The sequence below is a fragment of the Neomonachus schauinslandi genome, chromosome 13, assembly GCF_002201575.2.
Source record: "Neomonachus schauinslandi chromosome 13, ASM220157v2, whole genome shotgun sequence".
Lineage (NCBI taxonomy): Eukaryota > Metazoa > Chordata > Mammalia > Carnivora > Phocidae > Neomonachus > Neomonachus schauinslandi.
Window position 1 is genome coordinate 82,642,938 of NC_058415.1, and position 26,293 is coordinate 82,669,230.

Consider the following 26,293-nt stretch of genomic DNA (forward strand, 5'->3'; position numbering starts at 1 on the left):
TTCTCATTAACCAAGAAGGATTTTAGTTGAGAATATACTCAGTCTTTGCAAGATACTCTAACCTTATCTGAGACCCTGTTGTCCAGGAATACACATCCAAATTAGTCCAAAATCTAAAGCCAGGAGAGGTGTTTTCTTCAACTCATTTCCAACTTTTACCAGCAGACATAAAATTTACTACATTAAATCCATTTCAAACATCTCCTTCCAGTTTAGTGGCAGAGATTTCCCTTTATATTATTTTGTAACCTAATTCTAAGCCTTCCTCATTAGCAAGGTGACAATATTTCATACTAAGCAGCTGACTTCCAGGCATCTGTGAAAGATACAAACCAAAACTCAATGATTACAACGAATAAAGCCATACTTCAAGCCTGTCATGGCAGTGACTCTTAAATTGTTCACTGTGCTTATTCTCCATTCCTTAGGATGATGTGGAATAAAAGGGAAAGACAAATATATTTAAAGATAAATCACAGTTTAGAATATTCACATATCCCACATGGACAGCTATCTCCCCCTGATCTTAGCCAAAAGGCTGAGAAGCGATGTCCTGCACAGCCATCTCATACAATAAACACATATAATCAAACATGCAAATACCTGAAAGAGTGCCACCTGTCCTAGGATAGGCCACTTCAACATAGACTTCAAAAGTGGTCTCTGGGTTCTGCCTACAAAAGAAACAGATTGTGATTACTGACAAGGATTGAGGCAGCATGGTACAGAACATGTGGGCTGTGGTATAAGGCAGACCTTATTTAAAATCATTAGCTCCACAACTTAATAGCTGGGGAACTTTGGCCAAGTTACTCAACTTCTCTGAGCCACGCCTTCCTAATCTATAAAATGAAAGCACCTGGAGTGCCTGGGTGGCTCAGTCAGTTAAGCACCTGTCTTCAGCTCAGGTCATGATCTCAGGGTCCTGGGATAAAGCTCCTCGTTGGGCTCCCTGCTCAGTGGGAGTCTTCTTCTCCCTCTCCCTCTGCTCATACACCGCCCCCCACCCCCCCCCCTTGTGCTCCCTCTCTCTTCTCTCAAATAAAAATCTTCAAGAAAAAAAAAAAAATGAAAACACCTAACCAGAAGAATTATTGTGAAACTTAACACACGAAAACTGTCTAGGTACAATGCCTGACAAATAATAGGCTAGCTGTGATTATGATTTCACAGGCGTCATATTTTGAATTTACACAGCTGTATCTCCAAAGCCACAGGTAGAATATTGAGGAAACTCAAACCAAGGAAACACTAGCACAAAGTAGCTTCTCCCGCATATTCCAGGATAAAACACATATGATGCAGTTAACTTGCTTATTTACAAGTTTTAAAGACTGAAACAAGAGAAACGGTATCCTAAATCACTAGGCTATTATGAAGACAGGATGCTAATCTAAATATAAGATACCATTTCCACATAGGGGGCTTCACCTGTGCTGGCAAGCATATGAATGTTCACTATTGTATCCTTTTACCTCTTTATGTCATATCAAAATAAGGCTGAAAAAGATCACAGCAGTTACAGAATATTAACAATTGTTAATTCTGAATGATGAGAATATTGGGTTATATTAGCTTTGAGTTTTCTCTTTGATTCTGAAACTACAAAAAAAGATATTTCCAGATTGACTGAAAATGGTTTAGGAGAAAATGTTATACTTTCAAATGTCTACAATTGAATTCTAAAATTTTAAACCTGACAACACGGCTCAGTCACCTGATCAGATCTAACGGTTAATTTCAAATAAATACCCTGAATTTGCCCAGTAGATTCCACTTCTCAAAATAACTCTCATTCATCTCATTTCAACCTCATTATAATCCTATGAGGACAGGTGGATCAGTTATTATTATTCTCACCATACAGGTGAGGAACCTGAGGCAAAGAGATTCTATGTGACTTGGTGGTGGTCCCACAGCTAGTTAGAAACACAGCCAGAACCTGAATTCACCCTCCTGGAGCTCGAATTCTGTGCTTCATTGATTCTAAGATGAACTTTTTTCCCCCGACACTCCCACATCTCTTACAATCTATTGCATCTTAATGCTAAATGGCAGCATTTTTTTTTCTTTCTTAGTAATACATATAATGGTGCATTTTACAAATAAGCGTATTAGATTCAATAAAACATTTTAATATTCCCTCTACTTCCTTAGGAGTAGAAAAATGTGTGTTTTGTCAATCAGGAATCTATTTCTCTTGTGAAAGATTATCATTCTTTCACTGAAGAGAAACTTAAGCTTTTGCTTTAAATAAGTACCTACAGTGAAAAGAGTTGGCTGCTCTAAAGTTCAAGGTATTTAAATATACCTTGTCAAATTTTAAAAATCAGACAGTAGAGTATTTTACTTAATAGGCTAAATAAAACAAAGTAAACTGAAGTTTGAAGAGAGCCTTAAAATTTTTGTGTGTTTTCCCTGCAGGAGGATACAAAAAGGTCTACCAAGCTAGCATCCTTTGGCCACCAAACATTGTTGAAAATGTCTTATGGAAACATCCCTTTCATTCAAATGATCTCAAAGTAGAGTGTTTGATTAAAGAAAGGAATGTTCTAAGGCTATTTAAAGAGCATCAGGAAGACTCCTTCTAAAATCTAAACATAGCCTTCCTGGGGTGCCTGGGTGGCACAGTCGGTTGAGTGTTCAACTCTTCAGCTCAGGTCGTGACTTCAGGGTCATGGGATCGAGCCCCACGTTGGGCTCTGAGCTGAGCACGGAGTCTGCTTAGGACTCTCTCTCTCCCCCTCTGCCCCTCCTCCCCACAACTTGCACTTGCTCACTCTAAAATAAGCCAATCTTTAAAAGAAAAAAACTTTTTTTTTTTTTTTCCACACCTGGGTGGCTCAGTCGGTTAAGCGTCTGCCTCCAGCTCAGGTCATGATCCCAGGGTCCTGGGATCGAGACCTACATCAGGCTCCTTGCTTAGCAGGGAGCCTGCTTCTCCCTCTGCCTGCCATGCCCCTGGCTTGCGCGCGCATGCACGCGCCCTCTCTCTCTCGCTCTCTGACAAATAAAATCTTTTTTAAAAAAACTTTTTAAATAAACATACCTTTCTTAAGCCGATTTTGCAACTGGCTGAATTTCATCTCAAAATTTCATTTGGAAAATTGAAATAACAAACACATGCCTACGGAGATATTACGTAACAAATTTTTTAACACTAAAGCTCTGATACATTAACCTGTGCCATTAGGTTAAGGTATTTTGTACAGATCTGCTATGTCTCTAAATGAAGACTGGACTAACATTGTCTATACTCACTGTCTCTGCTGCTTCTCCCTATCTCTAACACACTTCAACCAGGCTTCTGAACCCACTACAGCACTGCAAAAACTTGTCACGATTACCAACAACCACATTGCTAAAATGTGCTAAAATGGCCAATTCTCAGGGCTTGTCTTATTCAACGTCTTGGCAGCATTTGACACAGTCGATAGATTTTTCTGTCCTTGAAACACTTTCCTCTCTTGCCTTCCAGGATATCACTCTCTTTTGGTTCTCTTCCTACCTTACTGGCTGCTCCTTCTCATGTAAGCTCTCCTACCCTTGAATTTAGTCCTGGACCTCTCCCTCTCTCTGCTCATTACTTAGATGATCTCATTCAGCCTCATAGCTTTAATTACCATGCAAATGCTGACAAGCCCCAAAATCATGTCTCCAACCTGACTTCTTCCCTGACTCCAGACTCCCTTATCCAACTGCCTACTCAACATCCCTGCTTGGATATTCAAGAAGCATTTCTAATTTAACAAATGGTGCTTTTCTTCCTCAAACCTGAGTCGCTTGAATTCCACCAATTATTCAGACAAAAAAAGACCTGATATCATCTTTGACCCCTCTTTTATATATTAGCCACAATCATTCACATGTCACAACCAGCAAATTCTGTTGATTTGATCATCAAAATATAACCAGAATCTGTGGGCCTGGGTGGCTCAGTCGTTCAGCATCTGCCTTCGGCTCAGGTCATGATCCTAGTGTCCCGGGATTGAGCCCCACATCGGGCTCCCTGCTCCACGGGAAGCCTGTTTCTCCCTCTCCCTCTGCCCCTGCTTGTGTTTCCTCTCTTGCTGTCTCTCTCTCTCTGTCAAATAAATAAATAAAATCTTTAAATATATATATATAACCAGAATCTGAATGCTTCTCAGCATCCCCAACCCTGCTATCCTTGCCAGATCACCGTATCTCATCGATGACTGCAATACTCTCCTGACTGATCTTGCTGCTTCCTCTCTTGCCCTCCTTTGATCAGATTTCAACTTAGTGGTCAGTAATCCTTTTATTGCAAAGTCGGTTTAGGTCAGTCCTCTGTCTAAAACCTCCCTAAAGTATCCCCCATCACTCGAAGTCTTAGTTCTAGAGATGGATAATGGGGATGGTTGCACGACAGTATGCATGTCTTTAATACCACTGAACTGTACACTACAAAAATGGTTAAGACAGTAAATTTCACATGTATTTCACAATTAAAAAAAAAAAAACTGAAGATGGGAGAAAAAAGTCCTTACAGGGTCTACATGATCTGGCTTCTCCCTCCCTCTCCAACTTCATTTCATACCTTTTTCCCCTTGCTACTGCTCTGCAGGCACACTGTCCTTCCTTCAGCTCCTCAAACACACCAAACTCATTTCTAACAGCCCTTTGCACTGATCTTCATATAGGTGGCCCTTCTTGTCATTCAAAACTCAACTTCTATTTCACCTCCTCAGAAAGGCCTTCCCCAATACACTCTCTACCATCTAATTTTCCACAGCATATCTATCACAATCTTGGTCATTGTCAGTCTCCCTCCTATGAATGTAAACTGCAGGAGGATTTTGTCGCTCCTACCCACTAGTGTTGCCCAGGTACCTAAACAGTGCCTGGGACATAGCCTGAATCAAATACTGAGTAGAAGAAATAAAGGAAGTACAGACCAGCCTTTCCCAGGGTCTGAAAGATTTCAGTGATAGGAGTGATTATACACTTCCGTGATTCTCAAACTTTAGCATGTGAAAAGAGATTTCCAGCCCTACTCCAGAGTTTGGGAGGGGTGGGGGGAGAGCCCAAGAAGCATCTCTAACAAGTAGCCAAATACTTGCTTACTAGCAGGTAATACTGAGGCTGCTGGACTAGTGATCACACTTTAAGAATGAACCACTGATCAAGTTAAACGGAATTCTTCTTCCAAATAACTTAGTACATAAAACAAAATAAACTTAAGGTATACCTTAGTAATCCATCAACAGTGCTTTTGCAATAGAACAGATTTCAAAGAAAAATAGCATTTGTAGAAGCACGGAAGCTTACTCCTATTGCTTTCCATAGTTACTGCCTCATTCTAATGAGTAATAATAAAACTACCTAAGTTTTTCCCTCAGTTCAAATAGCTGCGAGAGTTCTATTACATGGAGCCAAAGATTATGACAGTTCCTTAAAAAAAAAAAAAAAAAGGCAAAAAGCTGACTAAAACACTAAGAACAAATTGGACTATAATTATAAGTTATAGTCATGCTTATCCATGATCACTTACATGTTGCCTTATGGAAGAAGTGGTGACTAATGTTGTGACAAGTTATGTAACATACCAACAAATATACATAAGTTATTTTAAGGGCCAGTGAAGCCAATGCAGATGGAAGCATTTTCTATTTCTCTGCAAATCAAAAAATAAATTTAAAAGTGTCTCTTCTAAATGCAAATGGCCAAGAGACTCTTAATATTTTCATTAAGTCTATAAACACCTAAGACTAACAATTTCCAGAGAGTCTCTGAGACTACCTTGAGACTGCTTATTTCCTCCATAACTCCTCAAGATGCTCAATATTTTTAACTACTTGGCTAAAGGAACCGAAAAACCTATTTCTGTCCTATTAACACTCACTGCTAATTCAGTACACGTAATGATGCTGAGAATACCATATTCAGAGCCAATTTTCCAATATGGACCCAAGTTTTCCCAGAACACTTCATGATATAGCTTAACATATTACCATGGAAATGTCCTGGTTCTGCCACGATATCCCACTATTAATTGCCTTACATTTCTCTCAATGATCTGGAACCCTGCCTACCTGCCAAGCAACTTTTTTTTTTTTTGCCACCCACCCTCACCTCCTGCAGTCCTGTACCCTAACATGAAGCTGTACAGAACTACTTGTAGCCTGCTCAACAAGCCATACTTTGGTTCACTAGGTACACCGTTACCGTACCCCTTCCACTACTATTTCTGTGTGCCAGGCATGATGCTAAGCACTTCACATGCATTATCTCTGTTAATCTTCAACTACCCTACGAGTGTTTACCCCCATTTAAAGAGGAGGACCCTGGGACACCTGGGTGGCTCAGTCAGTTAAACATCTGCCTTCGGCTCAGGCCATGATCCCAGGACCCTGGGATCAAGTCCCACATCAGGCTCCTTGCTCAGCGGGGAGCCTGCTTCTCCCTCTGCCTGCCACTCCCCCTGCTTTGTGCTCTGACAAATAAAATCTTTAAAAAAAAAAAAGGCTACAACTTTAAAAAAAAAAAAAAGGATGACACTGAAACTCAGGATAAACTAGCCAAAGTCAAAGCAAAAGAGTAGCAGAATCAACATGAATCATCCAAAAGCTCTAACCACTTTACCGTTTGACATTATTGACATTATTCAGATGCTCTTCTGCAAGGAACAGTCTTTCCAGTCTTTTGCACTTGACAAATTCATTCATCAAGCCTCAGCTCAGGCACTTCTTCCTTTCTAGGAAGCCTTTCTCAATCCCCCCTGCCCACAGCGCAGACGGGGTTAAGTGCCCCTCCTCTACATTCCCAAGGCACCCTGTGCTTCCCCCACTCTTGCTGTTCTTACCACATTCAACGCTGATGCAATTACAATTACCCAAGGGGCTTTTAAAAGTCCTAATGCCCAGGCCACACCCCAGAACAATTAAAATCAGAATCTCCAGGCACCAGTATTTGTTTAAAGCTCCCCCAACTTATTCCAATGTGCAGCCAGTGGAGAACCACCCATGTACCTCTGATTAAATATCCACCTTCCCCTCTAGACTGGCAGCTTCTTGAGGGCACCAACAGTCTTCTCATAACCCTGGTCTGACACCTGGCATAGTAAGTGTTTGATGAATGAGTCTTCCTCCAACACCTGACATGTGATTTCCGGCTCCTAGTAACTGCTTCTCTCTGACAAGAGGTAATTTACTGAATACACACTGCTTACACATGACTGTTACTCTTTAAAGATATTTTCCTTTGGAGTCAAAGGTATCAATAAGTCACACCTGACAACAGCCTTGGCTCTTAAATACAGAAAAATGACACACAAACAGCTAAAATGTGTTTGAAAGAAGGGAGGTCTGTTCAGTTCTTGCTTCTGGGAGAATGAAGCCTGAAAGTAAGCCAAGAGAGCATTTCTATTCAATACCACTCTTCTGAACACAATTCTCAGTGATTCACTGGAAGGGCCATGCTCAGTGCTCAGGGCCATGTTCTCAAAATGATTAAGTACACTCAGCTTGAAGTCATGAAACAGACAAAGGCTTTGACAAGATTCAGGCAGCAGGAAAGCTTAATGGGTTTTTTTGTTGTTGTTTTAGAATATCATGCTATTGATCACTTTGCTGGATCATCAGCTTTCAATTAGGATCTACTTTTCTTCAATTACAACATATTATGAGATTAGGAGAAAAATATAACACTAACTCCTCATAAAATGAATCTTCGCTGCATATGGTAACCATGCTATAATGCTAGGCCCTCATCCCTTTAAGTGTTATTTAGAGCTACAAATTGAAACACACACAGTGTTAGGACACCTTACTCGTTTCACCATCATCTAATCTTCAAACCAGCTAGTATCTATCAAGCAAAATAGCAACCTATTCTCTATAGATTAATGATCTGACTTCACCTCTGTTTCTTTAGTTACAAACTTACATGCTAAAGGAGCTGAGGTCTATTTCAAACTTCATACCAGTTGAACTGTCTTAAAGTTGACAATATAGTCAAGAGAAACTGTATACACTTCAGAACATGCTAGCAAACATCACCTACTAAACATTGATTCCTTTAAGCCAGACAAACAAGCAAAAGGGTAGTGTTAATATTTCCAACAAGTCTCCATTTGTTTCAGTGAACTCTGAAATTAAAGCCGTTTTCCCAGGCTGAAAATGCTGTATCAAAGGGTGCTTTCTAACCCATAACAAGTTAACACCTCCATAGAAGAATGCAGTCATTGTTGAGACTTGTTAGAAAATGATTAACTTAGTTGTGTAATTATACAAACAAGTTGTTTCAAGATTTTACACTTAACTTTTCATTTCTAATAATGCTCTCAGGATCAGATTAATAAAGATACACAGATCCTGCTGTGCGAGGAGTTGCAAAGTTTCACCTTTCCATATATGCCTATGGAAATATTTTCGTGCCACCCTGAGCAGAACAAGCTAATGGAAGAAATTTAGCTGAGTTCCAAGGAGAAAAACAGTGCCTGCACACCCCTCAGCAATGTGCAATACTCCATACATTTTTTTTTAAAGATGTATTTATTTTAGAGAATGTGTGCCTGTGAGAGCAGGGGGAGGGGCAGTGGGAGAGGGAGAGAGAATCTCAGATCCCTGCTGAGCACAGAGCCTGACACAGGGCTCGATCATGGCAAGACCCTGAGATCATGACCTGAGTGAAATCAAGAGTCGGACACCTAACCAACTGAGCTTCCCGAGCACCCCAATACTCCATACTGTTTTAAGAAATTCTCCACCGGGCTGAACTGCAGTGTAAAATATAGATTCTTCAACCATATTAATAACATTTGCAAAGATCATATCTATTTCATTAACATTTTTATCCTTAAAAAATATTTAAAAGCCTTCCCTTCCCTAACTTTTCCTCTGTTCTTTCTGAACAATTTATCCTAAAGTTATTACATAGGCAAAGCAAGGTAGAGGTCTATGTAGGCAATGGCCCAGTGTGGGGTGTCAAGCCTGAGCAGGGTGAGGAAAATGTCCCTCAAGGACCCTGACAAGGGATGTTAGAACATGAGCAGGGTAGGATATCATCTATGCTAAGGGGTGGCCTGGCAATACAATGCCAAATCCAAGTGGATAAGGAAGGCATTCACTTAGGTGAAGCAGCCTGGCATGGGGAGCCAGAACTTGAGTGGAGTGAGAAATGTGTTCAAACACAGGGATGGCCAGGCCTGAAACATAAGTGCAGTGAAGAATATGCCCACATTCCTCAAAGGAAGGTACAAAGCTGTCAGAGCCCAAGAGGTTGAGGAGCATGTCCAAGCACAAGGGTACCCTAGAGTGGGGTGTGGAAGCCTGGGTAGGTTTGAAGAGTTTGGCCATGTGGGTTTGGGGCAGGCTTGCTTAGCATGATGGGGAGCCAGAGTCCAAGCAAGGTACCCATAGGGCAGTGGGGAGGGCAGGGACACATCAAACCACTGGAGTAGGTATGATGATCCTAGGAAAACAAGGTGAAAGAGAACATCCATATCGGGTAGGGGTGAAGGGGCCCAAGACCAGTAAGGAAGGCCTACTTTCTCACAAATGAAGTTATTAAGAAACTAGAATGAATTCTGTAGAGTTGGATTTGAATTGGAGGCATTAGTGTGAACTCAAGGTTTTCAATAAATATATAGATGAGGAAATAAAATGTAAATGTAACCTGACTTTTAAACATACACATATTTCCTGGCTTTGTCTACTGACAGGGCCTAGAAGCAGCAACACCCCAACAGCAATGAGTATATCTAGTACCCAGACGTTGGGTTCTAAATACAACTCTTCTCTAACAGGAACCAGAGCTCCTTGGGTTTCGAAATAGCTGATTCCAGGGCTGGGGCAGAGAAAGTACAAAATGAGCTGGAACATCTTATTGTGTCAGAAAGCGAAGAAGTGCTCAGAGAATGATTGGGAACTGTCGAAAGACCAGCTTGAAAAGGCTCCCACTGGCTGGATCTGGAGTAATTTAAGCATCAAATTCAATAATGACATTAACAGATTATTAACCCATCAAATAAAACAGGAAACCATGAGTCCACACTGATATAAATAAGTGAATTAAAAACTGAATGGGGGGGCGCCTGGGTGGCTCAGATGGTTAAGCATCTGCCTTCGGCTCAGGTCATGATCCCAGGGTCCTGGGATCGAGTCCCGCATCGGGCTCTCTGCTCCTTGGGAGCCTGCTTCTCCCTCTGCCTCTCTCTCTGTCTCTCATGAATAAATAAATAAAATCTTTAAAAAAAAAAAAAAAATACTGAATGGGGGCGCCTGGGTGGCTCAGTCGTTAAGCGTCTGCCTTCGGCTCAGATCATGATCCCAGGGTCCTGGGATCGAGCCCCGCGTCGGGCTCTCCGCTCGGCGGAAAGCCTGCTTCTCCCTCTCCCACTCCCCCTGCTTATGTTCCCTCTCTCGCTGTGTCTCTCTCTGTCAAATAAATAAAATAAAATCTTTAAAAAAAAAAAAAAAACTGAATGAGAAATGGACCATTTACACAGTTTCAAAGTACCTTCCCACAAAATACTAATTGCAAGAGGGAAAAGAGTGTAGAAGTTTAGCAAAAACTACCTTAATCAACTCATTAAAGTGATCAACATAAGTAATGAGACAAACAGCTAGAATGCAATGGGAAAACATCATTTCCATGACATTCCTGTCAAAGATGCTCCACCAGAATCTAATCTTAAGAAATATCAGACAATCAAATTCAAATTGAGGGATCTTCTAAAAAATAATCTGGCCTGTAATCTTTAAAAGTGTCAGATCACAGAAATCAAGGAAAGACTAAGGAGCTCTTTCAGACTGAAGGAAACCAAAGAAACATGACAAGTGCACACAATGTATGATTACGAACTGGATCTTTTTGCTGTAATAAAAAAAAAAATGTTACTAAGACTACTGAAATTTGAATGAGGTCTAAGGATTCAATGTAGTAATGCATCAATGTTAACTCCTGATTTTGATGGTTAGATTGTGGTTTTATAGGAGAATGTCCTTATTTGTAGGAAAAGCCCACTGAAGTATTCAGGGTGATGAGGCATCAGATCAGCACCTCACTTGAAATTGTTTTTTTAAGTTCTTTATATTATTCACAGTGCATTGGATAGAACAGGGTATTACCTTAGTAATGGGGAATAATTAATCCTAGGCTGAGTACTGCTTCAGTCCCACCTAACAAATCTTAAAATCAAAACCCAGAGAATCAAACTCTTTCATACTCAACTTATGAAATATATGAAACAGGCGCCTGGGTGGCTCAGTCGGTTAAGCGACTGCCTTTGGCTCAGGTCATGATCCCAGGGTCCTGGGATCGAGTCCCACATCGGGCTCCCTGCTCTGTGGGAAGCCTGCTTCTCCCTCTCCCACTCCCCCTGCTTGTGTTCCCTCTCTCGCTGTGTCTCTCTCTGTCAAATAAATAAATAAAATCTTTAAAAAAAAAAAAAAAAGAAATATATGAAACAATGGTTTTCAAGATATCAGGCAGCAAGGCACAGCAATTATCTTGAGAGATGGAAAACAAATGAGAAGAGCCTTCGATTGCCTCAGATCACTGCCATAAGTCCAAGAATACTCATAAGAACACAAAAATACCCCACACCCAACAAAATTAAATACAGTGTCTGGCAGTCAATAAAAAGATTACCAGGCATGCAAAGAATTAGGAAAATACAACCCATAACAAGAAAAGCCAACCTAGAACTTACACAGATGTTAGAATTAGAAGACAGGACATTCATGGGCCCCTGGGTGGCTCAGTTGGTTAAGCAACTGCTTTCGGTTCAGGTCATGATCCTGGAGTCCCAGGATCGAGTCCCGCATCGGGCTCCCTGCTCTGCAAGGAGTCTGCTTCTCCCTCTGCCTCTCCCCACTCCCACCAGCCTTATGGCTTGTGCTCTCTCACTCACTCACTCTCTCTCTCGCAAATAAATAAAATCTTAAAAAAAAAAAAAAAGGACATTCAAAGAGTTGCTCTAACTGCATTCCAAGTGTTCACAAAATTAAGAGACATGGGAGATTCAAAAAAGACCCAGAGATAAAAATGACAATGAAAAATCCACCAAATGGGATTAACTGTGGAGTAAACACTGAAGAAAAGATTAGTGAACTTGAAGACATTGTTTTAGAAATTATCCAAGATGAAACATACAAAGGGGAAAAATTCAAACAAACCCAAAGCATCACTGACCTATGGAACAACTTCACACAGCCTAAATATATCAGTAATTAGAATCCCCAAAGAGGGGAGAAGGCAGAAAGACTAAATCATGATCAAAAACTTTTTAAATTTGATGAAAACAATAAAGGCACAAATCCAGAAATCTCAACAAACTTCAAGCACAAGAAACAGGAAGAAATCTAAGGCACACCATAATCAAATTGCTCAAAATCAGTATTAAGGAGAAAATCTTAAAAGCAGAACAAAAAACACATGTTAACATTCACGGGAACAAAGATTAGAATGACAGATTTCTTGTCAGAAACTAGGCAAATGAGTGAACAGTACAGCAGCATCTTTTAAGTACTGAAACTGACAACCTTGAATTCTACTCCCAGAGACTATTTCAAAAGTGAAGACAAAATAAAGATTTTTCAGACACTACAAATGCTGAAAGGGTTCATCACCAGCAGACCTGCACTACAAGAAATGTTAGAAATCCTTCAGGCAGAAAGAAATGATGCCAGATGGAAATATGGACCTCTACCAAGAAATAAAGAGCATCAGAAATGGTAACTACATGAACTAAATAAGTCAAATGATCATCTCAATAGATGCAGATGGTTTCACCAGAGAATTCTACTAAACATTTAAAGAATTAATACCAATTCTACCTTTTGCCTTGTTGCATCTAAGAGGGAAAGGTGGGTCACCAGCAGTTCTACTGGAGCCATCTGAGGAAATCTGGCCAGTTCTTGTTGCATCTGCTCAAATCCTCATGGTCTGATCTGGATATACGGCCTCAGTATGTGCCGCCAGTGTTTCCGTCAGTACTCAAGGGACACAGGCTTCATTAAGTTGGATTAAATTAACTTTCTTGAATGAGTCATCCAAGAGACCTACCTACTGAAGATACCCAAGATACCTACCCTAATGCTAACTCACTGTACATAAAATAAAAATATTTCAAAAAAAAAAAGAATACCAATTCTATACAATATCTTCCAGAAAACAGAAGAGGATGAAACACTTCAACTCATTTTACAAGGCCAAGTATTACTCTAATACCAAAACCAGACAAAGACAGTACCAAAAATATAAATTCTACACACACACACATACACAATAGATCAATATCCTTTTAACCACAAAAATCCTTACCAAAATATTAGTAAACAGAATTCAACAAGATATACCATGACCAAGTGGAATTTATTCCAGGGATGCAAGGCTGGCTTAATACTGAAAAAAAAATCAATACAGTCTATATCATCTTAATAGGCTAAAGAAGAAAAATCAAAACTATAATATCAATTGATGCAGAAGAAGCATTTCATAAAATTCAACATACATTCATGATAAAAATTCAGAAAACTAGGGATAGAGGGGATCTTCCTCAAGCTAATAAAGGACCTCTATGAAAAACTTGAGTTAACATACTTACTGGTGAAAGACTGAATACCTTCCCTCTAGGATTAGAAATAAAGCAAGGATGTCCACCCTCACCACTTCGCCATTACACTAAACAGTTAAGCCAGGGCAGTAAGGCAAGAAAAATAAAAAGCATATGGACTGAAAAGGAAGAAATCAATTTTTTCCTATTTGGGGACAACATGACCATCTATGTAGAAAAGAATTTGGAATTGATATTGAGATAATTTCATTCTCTTCTATCTACAATTCTTCCATTTTCATCTAATCTCCTTCAAGGACTTTTTCCACGCACTCCTTCTCTTACAGTGTTCAAAATCAAAACCATAGATTTGGATAGCTAAGGATATGAGACTTCAAAAACACAAACCAGGGGTGCCTGGCTGGCTCAGCTGGAAAAGCATGTGATGCTCGAACTCACGGTTGTGAGTTTGAGCCCATGTGGGATGTAGAGATTACTAAAAATAATTTTTTTAAGATTTTATTTATTTGACAGAGACACAACGAGAGAGGGAACACAAGCAGGGGGAGTGGAAGAGGGAAAAGCAGGCTTCCCGCTGAGCAGGGAGCCCGATGCGGGGCTCGACCCCAGAACCCTGGGATTATGACCCCAGCCGAAGGCAGATGCTTAACTACTGAGCCACCCAGGCACCCCAAAATAATAAACTTTTTTTTTTTTAAAGATTTATTTATTTATTTGAGACAGAATGAGAGAGAGAGAGAGCACATGAGAGGGGGGAGGGTCAGAGGGAGAAGCAGACTCCCCGCCGAGCAGGGAGCCCAATGCGGGACTCGATCCAGGGACTCCAGGATCATGACCTGAGCCGAAGGCAGTCACTTAACCTACTGAGCCACTCAGGCGCCCCTAAAATAATAAACTTTTAAAAAGCACAAACCATAATGTGAAAAACTGATGAGTTTAATTACATCAAAATTAAGAATATCTGTTCAAAAAAGGAAATTTTTACTTAAAATGGAAATATTCTGTCCATTTACACGTGTGAGAGAGAGAGAGAGAGACCTATGGGAAAATATCCATCATTCAATTTTAACAGCAATTCATGGAACACCAAAGTTCTATGGGAACATGGCTTGAAAACTGCTATAATTCATCCATCACTAAGAAGCAAAGTACAGGAATATTCCCTGAGAACATAAAGGGACCAGGATTAAAAACAAGTTGAGTCAGATTCTCTCTGCTAAGAATCCAGAACTGACTCAGAGCTGGCATTAGTTATGCGACTTGTTATAGAACTTAGGTCCATGCACTATGTCAACAAAATCACCCAAGGAACCTTTTTGAAAACACAGATTCCCAGGTCCCAGAGGTTCTGGTTCAGAGGGTCTAGAGTGGGGTCCCCCCAAAATTTTTTTAAGTTCCCCAGGTGATTCTGGTGCATAGCCAGCCAGGTTCAGGGACCCACTTAAATAAGTCTTAAAACGGAAAGAATGAGGGAGACAGAAAATCCAATGCAAGAGTCTGTGTGGTCCCTGACTAGAAGAGCCTAAAGGTTGTGGGAGTGCTTTGAGGGCCTAATTATGGTACTTTATTAGCTCCCGAGTGAGTGTTCGGAAGTGTGCAGGCTCTGTGTGACCAGTCATGGACACCCGTTCAAATGTCTGCCATTTCCTTAATATAAAGAGCATTAACAGAGAGGAAAACAACTTTAATTTTCCTAATGATTTTCAGCTATGGTGGGTCTGCTTACTCACCCAGGTAAATAATACCCATTTTTAATTTAGAACATCTTTTATTTTTTCATAGTTTACCTATTCTCTATATTTACAGATAGATGGTAATTAATCAGACATTAAAACTTATCAATATAAGGAAAGGCATCTTGGAATACCTAATCAGCCCAAGTCCAGGCCCTTACTCTCCGAAAACTCCAAGACCAACCGGAGCAACAAAAAACAATGCATAGACTCACCAAGTAATGCTTCAGAGCAAAGTCAACATTAAAGCCAAGAATACATACTGTAAAATAGCAAGACATGTAAGAAGAGGAGTCCTAAAATAGTGAAAACTATCTGCTTGCCCTGGTTCTGGCAATGAACTAGCTAGGCAGCTTGGAACAAGCAATGAGCGCCAGGAGGTCTAAAACAGGAGCACGTGGGGTCTGGCTGTAGCACAGCTTTAAAGGCCTTCCTCCGTAGGATCCAATTTCCCTATCTATGAACAGATCACTAAGAAAGATCTCTTCCAGTTCTGACATCTTGTAGCTCTAGGATTCTAAATCAAGAAGATTTGCAAAAATCTTTTTTTTTCTTTTTTTGCAAAATACAAAGTTATATTTTAGTTAATATGAAAGTTCATGATTTTTATATCAAAATATTGATTTAGGGGTGCCTGGTTGGCTCAGTTGGTTGAGCCTCTGACTCTTGGTTTCAGCTCAGGTCCTGATCTCATGGGTCATGGGTCACAGGATTGAGCCCCACATCAGCTCCTACCTCGGCGGGGAGTCTGCTTGAAGGATTCTCTTCTTCTCCCCCTCCCCCTACAAGCACACACTCTAAAATAAGTAAACCTTTAAAAATATATATACACATTGATTTTAGACTAATACAAATGCTAATTTCCCAACTTCTAAATGTTCTTTGTCCTGAGTATCAATTCGACAAATACTTAAAAAAAAAAAAAAAGGGAATGTCTTTCACTTAAGATTTATTTATTTATTTTAAGGTGGGAGGGGTAGAAGGAGAGGGAGAGATGCAGACTCCCCGCTGAGCAGGGAGCCTGATGTCGGGCTGGATCTTACAACACTGAGATCATGACCTGATCAGAAATCAAGAGTTGGATGCTTAACTGACTGAGGCACCCGGGCGCCCTAACATTCACTTTTCTAGGGCAGTAGTTTTCAGCACAGAGCAGAGGTGTATCAGAGGCCTTACAGGAAAGGGAAGAGAAATTAAAGAGACCCATCACATAGATCTACTTCTACTGTTTTTTTTTTTTAAGATTTATCTGTTTGAGAGAGATAGCCTGCATGCATGTGAGCAGCAGGAGCCTAGCGGGAAGCCCCACTCTGGGCTTGATCCAGTGAACCCGAGATCATGACCTGAGCCGAAACCAAGACTCAGATGCTCAACCTACTGAGCCACCCAGGCACCCCTACTTTTACTGTTTTGTTTTTAAGATTTTATTTATTTATTTGACAGAGAGAGAGACAGCGAGAGAGGGAACACAAGGCAGGGGGAGTGGGAGAGGGAAAAGCAGGCTTCCTGCAGAGCAGGGAGCCCAATGCGGGGCTCGATCCCAGGACCCTGGGATCATGACCTGAGCCGAAGGCAGACGCTTAACGACTGAGCCACCCAGGCGCCCCTACTTTTACTGTTTTATGTCTAAATTTTAAATAAGGCTCCTCTGACACAGGGTTCCACACCTTTAAAAGGGGGGGGAGGTCTCAAAAAGCATATACGCAAATAAAACAAACATGTAAGATAGGTATGTTTAATATCCAGTTCACCAGTGAAGAAACTAAGGTACAGACAGTTGAACTACTTGTCTGAGCTCACACATTTAGGAAATGAAGATGGGACCAGAACCCAGGCATTTTGGTTCCGAAGCCCATGCTCCAGACTACTATGCTAAGCTCTACATGACACAACACAGTTTAGAAAATAGACAAAAAATATAACATGAATCTCCAAGACTCCCAAATGCATTCAGAAATAAAGATACTAATTAGTATGGCAAGCAAGGTTGTTTGCAATTGAGCCTCAGCTAGACCCTTCAGCTTCTGCCACCACCAGCTACCAACACATAACACATACCTCCCACATTACAGTCACATTGACCTTCTCATCAGGCCTCAATCATCTGTGCCTTATATGTATATTTACCATTTATTGAGCTAATTCAGAAGGTCTGGGAACTGTGCTGAGCATGTTATATACCACACCTCATTTTATCTACGTGACAATCCTGTGAGGTAAGGGAGTGTTTGCGGATCTTACTAGTCTTGTAGAACTTAAATAGCTTGCCCCAAGAACAAGATCTAGTAAGTAGCAGTGTATGAACTCAAACCCAGGTCTGTTGTGACTTCAAAGGGTTATGTTCTTGACCACAATTTCTTTCCTAAAATGTGCTCTATCACCAAACATCATATTCATTCAAGATGCATCTACAACAGTGCTTGGCAAATAGTAGGCACTGGAGATATTTGCTGAATCAATGAATAAATGAACAAATGCCCCCTCCTCTCTAGAGGCCTCTCTGACTCCCTTATAAAATTCAGTTGCTCTCTCTACATTGTCACAAGACTTGTTTCAAAGCTCTCCTATAAGGCTTCCCAGGAGCTATTCCATGCTTTCTACTTATATGTACATATTACTCACTAGACTGGAACCTTGTTTCACTTCACCTTTGTATTCTCAGCCTCTAACAAAAGGCCTGGCTTTTAACAAGCACTCAGTAAGTTTGTTAATTGAATGAATTTCCCTGAGGAGAAGTGAGATGAATAAGAGACTCAGGATTCATATTAAAACTTCTTTTTCCTCAAGAAATAAACAACATTCAAAGCTGTGATATACTCAAATGTGTGCTCTATAAATACTTTTAGGTTTCAACTATCATCAGAGGCATCTAAATTTAACTCATTCAACACATATTTATGAGTAATCTAAATACATACATATAAAGGCTTACAACCTAGTCAAGGAGATAAAACATAATAAAAATGTAAAGATAAACAGTCAAACTTGAGCTGCCATGAGGAAATACAAGACTAGGTGCCGCATAATTGGTCAAACAAAATGCTGTGGGCTTGCAAGTTGAAGACCTCATCGGGCCAAAGGCCATGGGTCTAATTACCTGATGGACAGTCTACAATGAGGCTCTTCACAGTCAATAGCAAAATGAGGGGAAGAACAAGGGACAGTGCAAGGTGTTTTCCATATAAAAGTATTTAATTCAATTTTTAAAACTGTCCTTAATCTGACATGTTCTTCCTGCTCTTTGCTGTAAAAAGGTAGTTTCTCCTCAAAAATAATGATGATGGGAGATAATCATTTCTTTGTGGTTCCACAAAACTTGTTTTTAAAATTCTATTGGTGCAAACATTCCAAACATTTGGGAACTACTGAGCTAGGGTACTCTGTGATGCTTCTCTCGAAGAGGAAGAACTTGAAGTGAACATTGCAGAATGAACAGGATTTGGCTAGGTGGGAGGACAGGAGATTTTAAGCAGGGGAAACGGCCTGATAAAAATACAGAGGTGTTCACACCAGTCAGAATGGCTAAAATTAACAAGTCAGGAAACGACAGATGTTGGCGAGGATGCAGAGAAAGGGGAACCCTCCTACACTGTTGGTGGGAATGCAAGCTGGTGCAGACACCCTGGAAAACAGTATGGAGGGTCCTCAAAAAGTTGAAAATAGAGCTACCATATGACCCAGCAATTGCACTACTGGGTATTTACCCCAAAGATACAAATGTGATCTGAAGGGGTACATGCACCCCAATGTTTATAGCAGCAACGTCCACAGTAGCCAAACTATGAAAAGAGCCAAGATGTCCATCAACAGATGAATGGATAAAGAAGATGTGGTATATATATACAATGGAATATTATGCAGCCATCAACAAAACAAAAACAAAAACGAAATCTTGCCATTTGCAACGACGTGGATGGACCTACAGGGTATTATGCTAAGCGAAATAAGTCAATCAGAGAAAGACATGTATCATATGATCTCACTGATACGAGGAATTCTTAATCTCAGGAAACAGAGTTGCTGGAGTGGTGGGGGGTAGGAGGGATGGGGTGGCTGGGTGATGGACACTGGGGAAGGTGTGGGCTATGGTGAGCACTGTGAATTGTGTAGGACTGTTGAATCACAGACCTGTACCTCTGAAACAAATAATACATTATATGTTAAAAAAAAAAAAAAGAAGAGGAAGATAGTAGGAAGGGAAAAATGAAGGGGGGGGGAATCAGAGGGGGAGACAAACCATGAGAGACTATGGACTCTGAGAAACAAACTGAGGGTTCTAGAGGGGAGGGGGGTAGGGGGATAGGGAAAAAAAGTAGAGAGGTGTAAGTGTTCATGTAAAGTCTGAAGAATAGTAACTAAATCAGGTTGAAACTTGGAAAAACTGCAGCTGTGAATTCCATTTCTGGCAATATGACAAGCTAAGTATACTTTTGATCCTCTACTGAAAACAATTATAAATAATGGATGTTTTTATCTTCTCAAATAAATACACTGACAAGCTTGGAAGGAAATAAGGAAGATTCAGATGAAGAACTGAATGAAGCTAGGAACCCAGCAAGGTAAAAAGCAAAACACAAAAACTAGCTTTCCCCTTGAAGGCATTTACATTGCCCAATGGAAAATTCTTCTCCCAATTAAATGGCGCCCAAGGAATACAAGGCAGAAGTAACATCCAGCCTGAGATAGAAAGTATAATATACGCTCCTCCTTCATAATTTAAACTGGGACTACAAAGGTGATCAAGACAGAAGCCCATCCACACACATACACATCTCAAAACTATAATGAAAACAGTTACTTTCAAAACTTGGCTATCTTCCTGCAAGTTCAACCACAGCTGGCCCTCACAAGGGATTGCTACTGAATGGTCAAAAACCTCAACCCAGGAATGCAAGTTGAAGTGGTCACAAACTGAAAGTGGCCACAGAACACTAACAAAAAATATGTAAATCTTCTCTAGAAAAATTCACTTCAACCTTGGCCTAAACACACACACACACAGTTCCAAGAAATAGTTCATGGGCAAAAATTAGAACCCTCCAGGAAACAACGCCCATAAATAAGAACCTCAGAAATAAAAGATGGCAGAATCAGACTTTTGAAGACTTCAGATATTGGAATTATGAGAGACAGGACATGGAATGTTCAATAAACTTAAAGAAATAAAAGGATTAAAAATGAGTAAAGAGTAAAACTATGACATGATCAAGCAAAATTGAAAAAGAACAAAGTATTTCTCAAAATAAGGAAAAAAATAACTCCATGATTGGCTAAGAGCAGAAAGGTCAAAACCAACTGAATTAGAGATACAACCAAAGTGAATCAGTGAACTTACAGAAATTATACAGAACAGTGTTTAGAGACAGAAATTATAAAAAAGTAAAAGACAAAAATAGACCCAAAAATTCTAAAACGAATCAATATTCCAGAAGAGGTAAAGAGAATGGGGCACAACCCAAGCTGGTTTTAAGGCTCTATTTACCTTTTTGGATTCCCATCTTCACCTTAGTTCTTGGTATGAAAAGAGCTGAAAATTTTCCAAAACTGACAACAGATACATATTCACACATTCAAGGAGTCCGATGAATGCAGAGCAGGATAAATAAAAAGAAATCCGAAGTTCTGGTTCCAAGTAAAATATAGTAGGCATACTCCACCTTGTCTCTCACAGCTATAAAATATATCTATACAACCAGGGTAGAATTCATGGAGCACCTATGTAAGGAATCAAAAAAGGTAAACAATAGTAGATAGATTGGGGTAGAAGACTAGAATTCAAAATTTCACCAAATCAGTGATAAACCATACATTTACCATTTTCTTTCCTCTGGTATCACTCAGCATGGGCATAAAACAGCACAAAAACTGGAAGTCAACAACAGCATAGACAGAGTTCCAGGAAAAGCACTCTAGTACAGGCTCAAGGAATGGGAAAGCAGGAGGATCTACAGATACCTAAAGCAGTGAGTGAAGAACCTTCCTTTCCAACCAGTAGGGTAACCCTAAGAGAATGGGGCAAATCCCAATTACTTACTTTTCCTCTGTGTCCTCCCACTGCTAGGTCTGGACTACAGATGTAGTTGTGGGAAGTACACAGCAGAACAGGATAAATAAAGCCCCAGTTTTTTGGCCAGCAGAACAGGGAGCCCCAGGGAACTGGGGAGATAACAGAAGGAGGGAAGCTCAGGAAAATGACCCCATAAAGTTGGTTCCAAACACCAAGGCCCATCTCTGAGTCTATCAGCAAAGCATTAGGGTGCCAGGTGCTCCACATTCTTACTAACACTTCATAATGTAAGTCTTTTTAATTTTAGCCATTCTACTGATGTGTCAGGGCTTTCCCAAGGTAATTTTAATTTGCATTTTGCCAATGACTAATGATGCTAAGCATCTTTTCATAAGCTTATTTGCCATCTGTATATCTTCTTTGATAAAGTATTCAAATCTTTTGCCCATTTTTCTTTATTAGTTTGTCTTATTGAGTTGTAAGAGTTTATAAATTGAGTTTTCAGAACTCAGTGACTTGACTTGTCAGTTCCCTAGAGTGTCTTTGGATGAGCAAAGATTTTCACTTTGATAAAGTCTAATGCATCCATCACTCTTGTATAGTTTCACTTTTGTGTCCTACTTAGGAAGGTAAATTTGACAGCACTTCATCATAATACTGAAGGGACAAGTAATATGGGAGATATTGAAGAGAACGCCTACATTTCTGCCTTGCATGAATGAATTAATGCATATCATACTGAGACCATTTTCTCAAAGGACATCCACAACTCACTGTTAAACCAAATTGTCTTCTCTGGATTCCCATTTCTACTGAATCCCCACAGCATTCTACACTGCTTATCTAGGTCTCTTCTTTCCAAGTTCAAATCTTGAACTGTGCTTTGCTATATCCAGCCTGCAAACAACTCTCATAGCTTCATCTTCTTCATCCATGCCAATGATTTCCAAATCTCTATGCTCTCTTCCTAGTAGTGGCATCCATGAGGTTTTGATGCTCCCAAATTGAAAACCTTGATATTGTCACCTTTCACTTTAGTTCCTCTTCTCTCCTCCATGAAGATTAATACTAATTTAATAGTTCTCCAGCTATGCTACTTAAAATATTGCAGGTTTAGGAACTAGACTGAAGTGCCAAAAATGGCCACTTCCCAATTTGCATGAAAAAATAATGTAATCTAAGTTTTCCTACCATAAGTTTTTCTTAAACCTTTCTCACTTCTATTCCATCTATTCTAAAATATAATATAAAATAGTATCTGATTTAGGGGGGGGAATGTAGCTTGACATTTAATATATAAATATTTCAGAGTATTGCACACAGTATCATGACTTTTAGGTACTTTATCACCTGAACATGTTTTAGCACCACCGAGCTAATAATGTGCAACTCATATTCCTACTAAACTGTTCTTCCTATGCAATATGAAACTTTTCCAATGAGAAAGTCAGACCAAGGTGGGAAAGGTGACACCAATTTGCCAGAGAAAAAATTAAGAAGTAGGCCATCAGAACACTCTATCAATTTCTTTCTTTTTAATTCCAGGCTGTGACTGCCCATCCTCTGGCACCAAAGAGAATAAGTAGAAACAACTTTCAGTGATCGGTATAAAAATAAAAGACTTTATACTATAGTCACCACAAGTGAGGCACATCCAGGCTGCACCCTCCAGTTAAACCAGCACATTCTGGACGTTCTCTGATTATCAGTATTTACTCCAGGAATAAAGCATAAAAACATTAGCCTCAGAAAAATAAATATAAGTATTTATAATCCCAAAGGGGATCTGCCAAAGCCACATGATTTGGGGGTCATCAGTTATTTGGAACAATCACAAATAGTGGAGTTAAATATATGAAAAGACTACTTACTGATTATACACTTTTAAGATGAAACCCAATCAACACCAAACTTCTACACTGTATTAAACATTCATTTAATTATTCAGTATGTATTAGCGGAGTACCTACTATGTGCCTCATACTGTGCAAGTCACTCAAGGCTTAATAGTGAACAAGTCTTTTACAGTACCTGACTTCATGAAGTTCGTAGACCATGGGAAGAACAAGAACAGTAAGAGTGAACTGACCTGATCAGATCTGCCCTTTGGAAGACTCACTCTGGATACTGTAGAGGTGGGATTGGAGAGAAGCGAGAGTGGTAAAGAACCCAGTCAGGAGGAATTACAGGCATTATGCTCGGAGTATGGTGACCCGGACCAAGAGGACAGCAGTGGAGAAGGAGGCAGACACATGAATCAACAGGACTTGATGTTTGGATTTAGGAGGTGAGAGGTCTCCAACATCTTTCCTTCCTGCCCTCAAACTGCCTACTTAGGGTTCATGACATGTCTTTAGTTCTCACTATTCACCACTCTGTAATTGACTCCCAAACTCTATCTTTAGCTCCCACCTCTCCAATGACCTTCAAGTCCAAAATTTCAGCTGTCACTGGAGAGCTCCCCATGGATAGTAAACTCACACTCAATAGAACCCAAATCAAACCAATGAAAAATCACACCCAGAAAATTTCAATTTCTTTTTTTTTTTTTTTTAATAGCTCTTCCACCTTTTTCTCTGTCACTCAGGCTACACAGAGTCATCATCTATCTGGTTGTGAAGACTTTCTAATCTTCTGATACCTACTTCTTAACAACTCTCACTGACAGCTGGACTCTTAAAAGACATTGTGATGCAAACCAAAAGGAAATATCCAAATATCAATCCTCATTACCTCTCTTCTATTACAATAGGTCAATTGGTCCACCACCTTCAGTCATTGTGCCCTTCAATCCTGGTTACACTCATGGATCATACACACACTTTTAATAGGTAGGGAGAGCCACTTAATCTCTTGAATTACTTTTTTTTTTAAATTACTTTTAAAATGAGTTATATTGGTTATAATAATTACACACAAAAAGTACAGTGAGAACAGAGGCAAGAACAACTCTAACGGAGTATACTCAGAATTTTAGTTTCTTCTATAGGTCATTAGTTCAGAATCAGAGAGTATCAGGCAGTGAGGGAATAAAATTTTACCTCAGTAGCACAAATGCCTGCTAGTCACTAGGAATTCAACTGGAACAGTGAATATGAACCAGTTCTTCAGATACAAGTTCTGAGAAGGGGACCTGACAGCCACCTAGGGCCCAAAGAACAGTGCCCATGGTAACCCATTCACCCCGCTTATGGCAAACAAATCTAGATAGAGCTCACCTTGCTCAAGGGCATACAGAAAATAAAAGACCTTTTAAAAATACTGCAAATGGAGGAAAGGGAACATCATCTCTTAGAAGAATATATCTCTGAAAATGATTAAGAAATATGTTTCAGGAAACTGGTATCCTTAAACAGAACAGAAAAAAAACATGACTTTTACAAAACAGGAACAGAAAGCTACAAGAGGGTAAGAAAGACAACAAATAAGAGCCTTTAAAAAAAAAAAAAAAAAAAGGATGGAAGAAAAAAAAATAACTCCAAGGAAAAAAAAAAACATGGCATTAAAAAAAAAAAAAAAGGTAATGTTAACAAAAAGTTAAAAAAAAAAAAAAAGAGCCTTTAAAAAAAAAAAAAAAAAAAAGGATGGAAGAAAAAAGAATAACTCCAAGGAGAAAAAAATGCATGGCATTAGACACATTAACTACGGTATTGTTGCCAAAATGTTTAAACATGAACTTTAGCATGAGGAAACAATTAGACAAATTCTAAATGTGGGACATTCTATAAAACAACTGGTCTGGATGCTTTAAAAAGTCAGTATCAGGGGCGCCTGGGTGGCTCAGTCGTTAAGCGTCTGCCTTCGGCTCAGGTCATGATCCCAGGGTCCTGGGATTGAGCCCCGCATCGGGCTCCCTGCTCCGCGGGAAGCCTGCTTCTCCTTCTCCCACTCCCCCTGCTTGTGTTCCCTCTCTCACTGTGTTTCTCTCTGTCACATAAATAAAATCTTTAAAAATAAAATAAATAAAAAGTCAGTATCAGAGCCAAAATGCAGGGGGGGGGAGGAGGGGGGCGGGCAGAAGAACTGTTCCAGATAAAAGAGAACAAGAGACATGACAACTAAAGGCAACATATGATCCCTAATTTGACCCAGGCTCAAAAACAAACAGCTGTCAAGGACATTATTGGAACAACTGGGAAAATTTAAATATGGATTGTTTATTAGATAATGTTGTATGAATGTGAAATTTCTTGATGGTGATAAAAGTATCCTCATCATATATACAGAATATGGTTGTTCTTAGAAAATATGCACTAAAACACTAACAGATAAAAAACATCATAATGGCCTTAATTTGACATGGGATTATTCAGCCAAAATAAGTAAAATAAATATGTGTATATAATGGGATGGGGGTGCAGGGAGGGGTTACCTATCCCCTATTATAGGAAAACACAGATAAGCATTTCCCTATTCCCATTGCTTATGAGTAAAACTTAATTTTCCTAAATTCAATGTTCATCCAAAAAGCTGCAATGACTGATAACTTCTTATACTAAAAACCACACCACTTCTATATTTTTTTAAAATACAATCCTCTTTCCTTTTTATGAGGCCAGCATGACCTTAACACCAAAATCTGACAAGAACATTACAAGAAAGGAGAATTACAGCCAAAATCTTCTATGAATATAGATGTGACCATAAAATAAGTATCAGGAAACTGAATCCAGCAATGTATAAAAAGGATAATATATCATGACCAAATGGGTTTATCCCAGGGATGCAAAGTTAGTTTAACATTTGAAAATAAATGTCACGGGCGCCTGGGTGGCTCAGTTGGTTAAGCAACTGCCTTCGGCTCAGGTCATGATCCTGGAGTCCCGGGATCGAGTCCCGCATCGGGCTCCCTGCTCGGCAAGGGGCCTGCTTCTCCCTCTGACCCTCCCCCCTCTCGTGTGCTCTCTATCTCTCTCATTCTCTCTGTCTCAAATAAATAAATAAAATCTTAAAAAAAAAAAAAAAGAAAAGAAATGTCACTTACATTAACAAATGGGAAAAATCGTATCACCT

The 26,293-nt window shown here is 39.7% G+C and overlaps 1 protein-coding gene across 1 annotated transcript in view; it reads right to left on the reverse strand.

Moving 5' to 3' along the window:
• The window catches only part of DENND1A (DENN domain containing 1A), a 502,559-nt gene that overhangs the window by 461,550 nt on the left and 14,716 nt on the right, over window positions 1-26,293 (reverse strand). Inside the window, exon 2 of the mRNA XM_044920818.1 lies at window positions 604-674. Within this exon, the coding sequence (XP_044776753.1) occupies window positions 604-674 (71 nt within the window). The remainder of the gene's footprint in view (window positions 1-603; window positions 675-26,293) is intronic.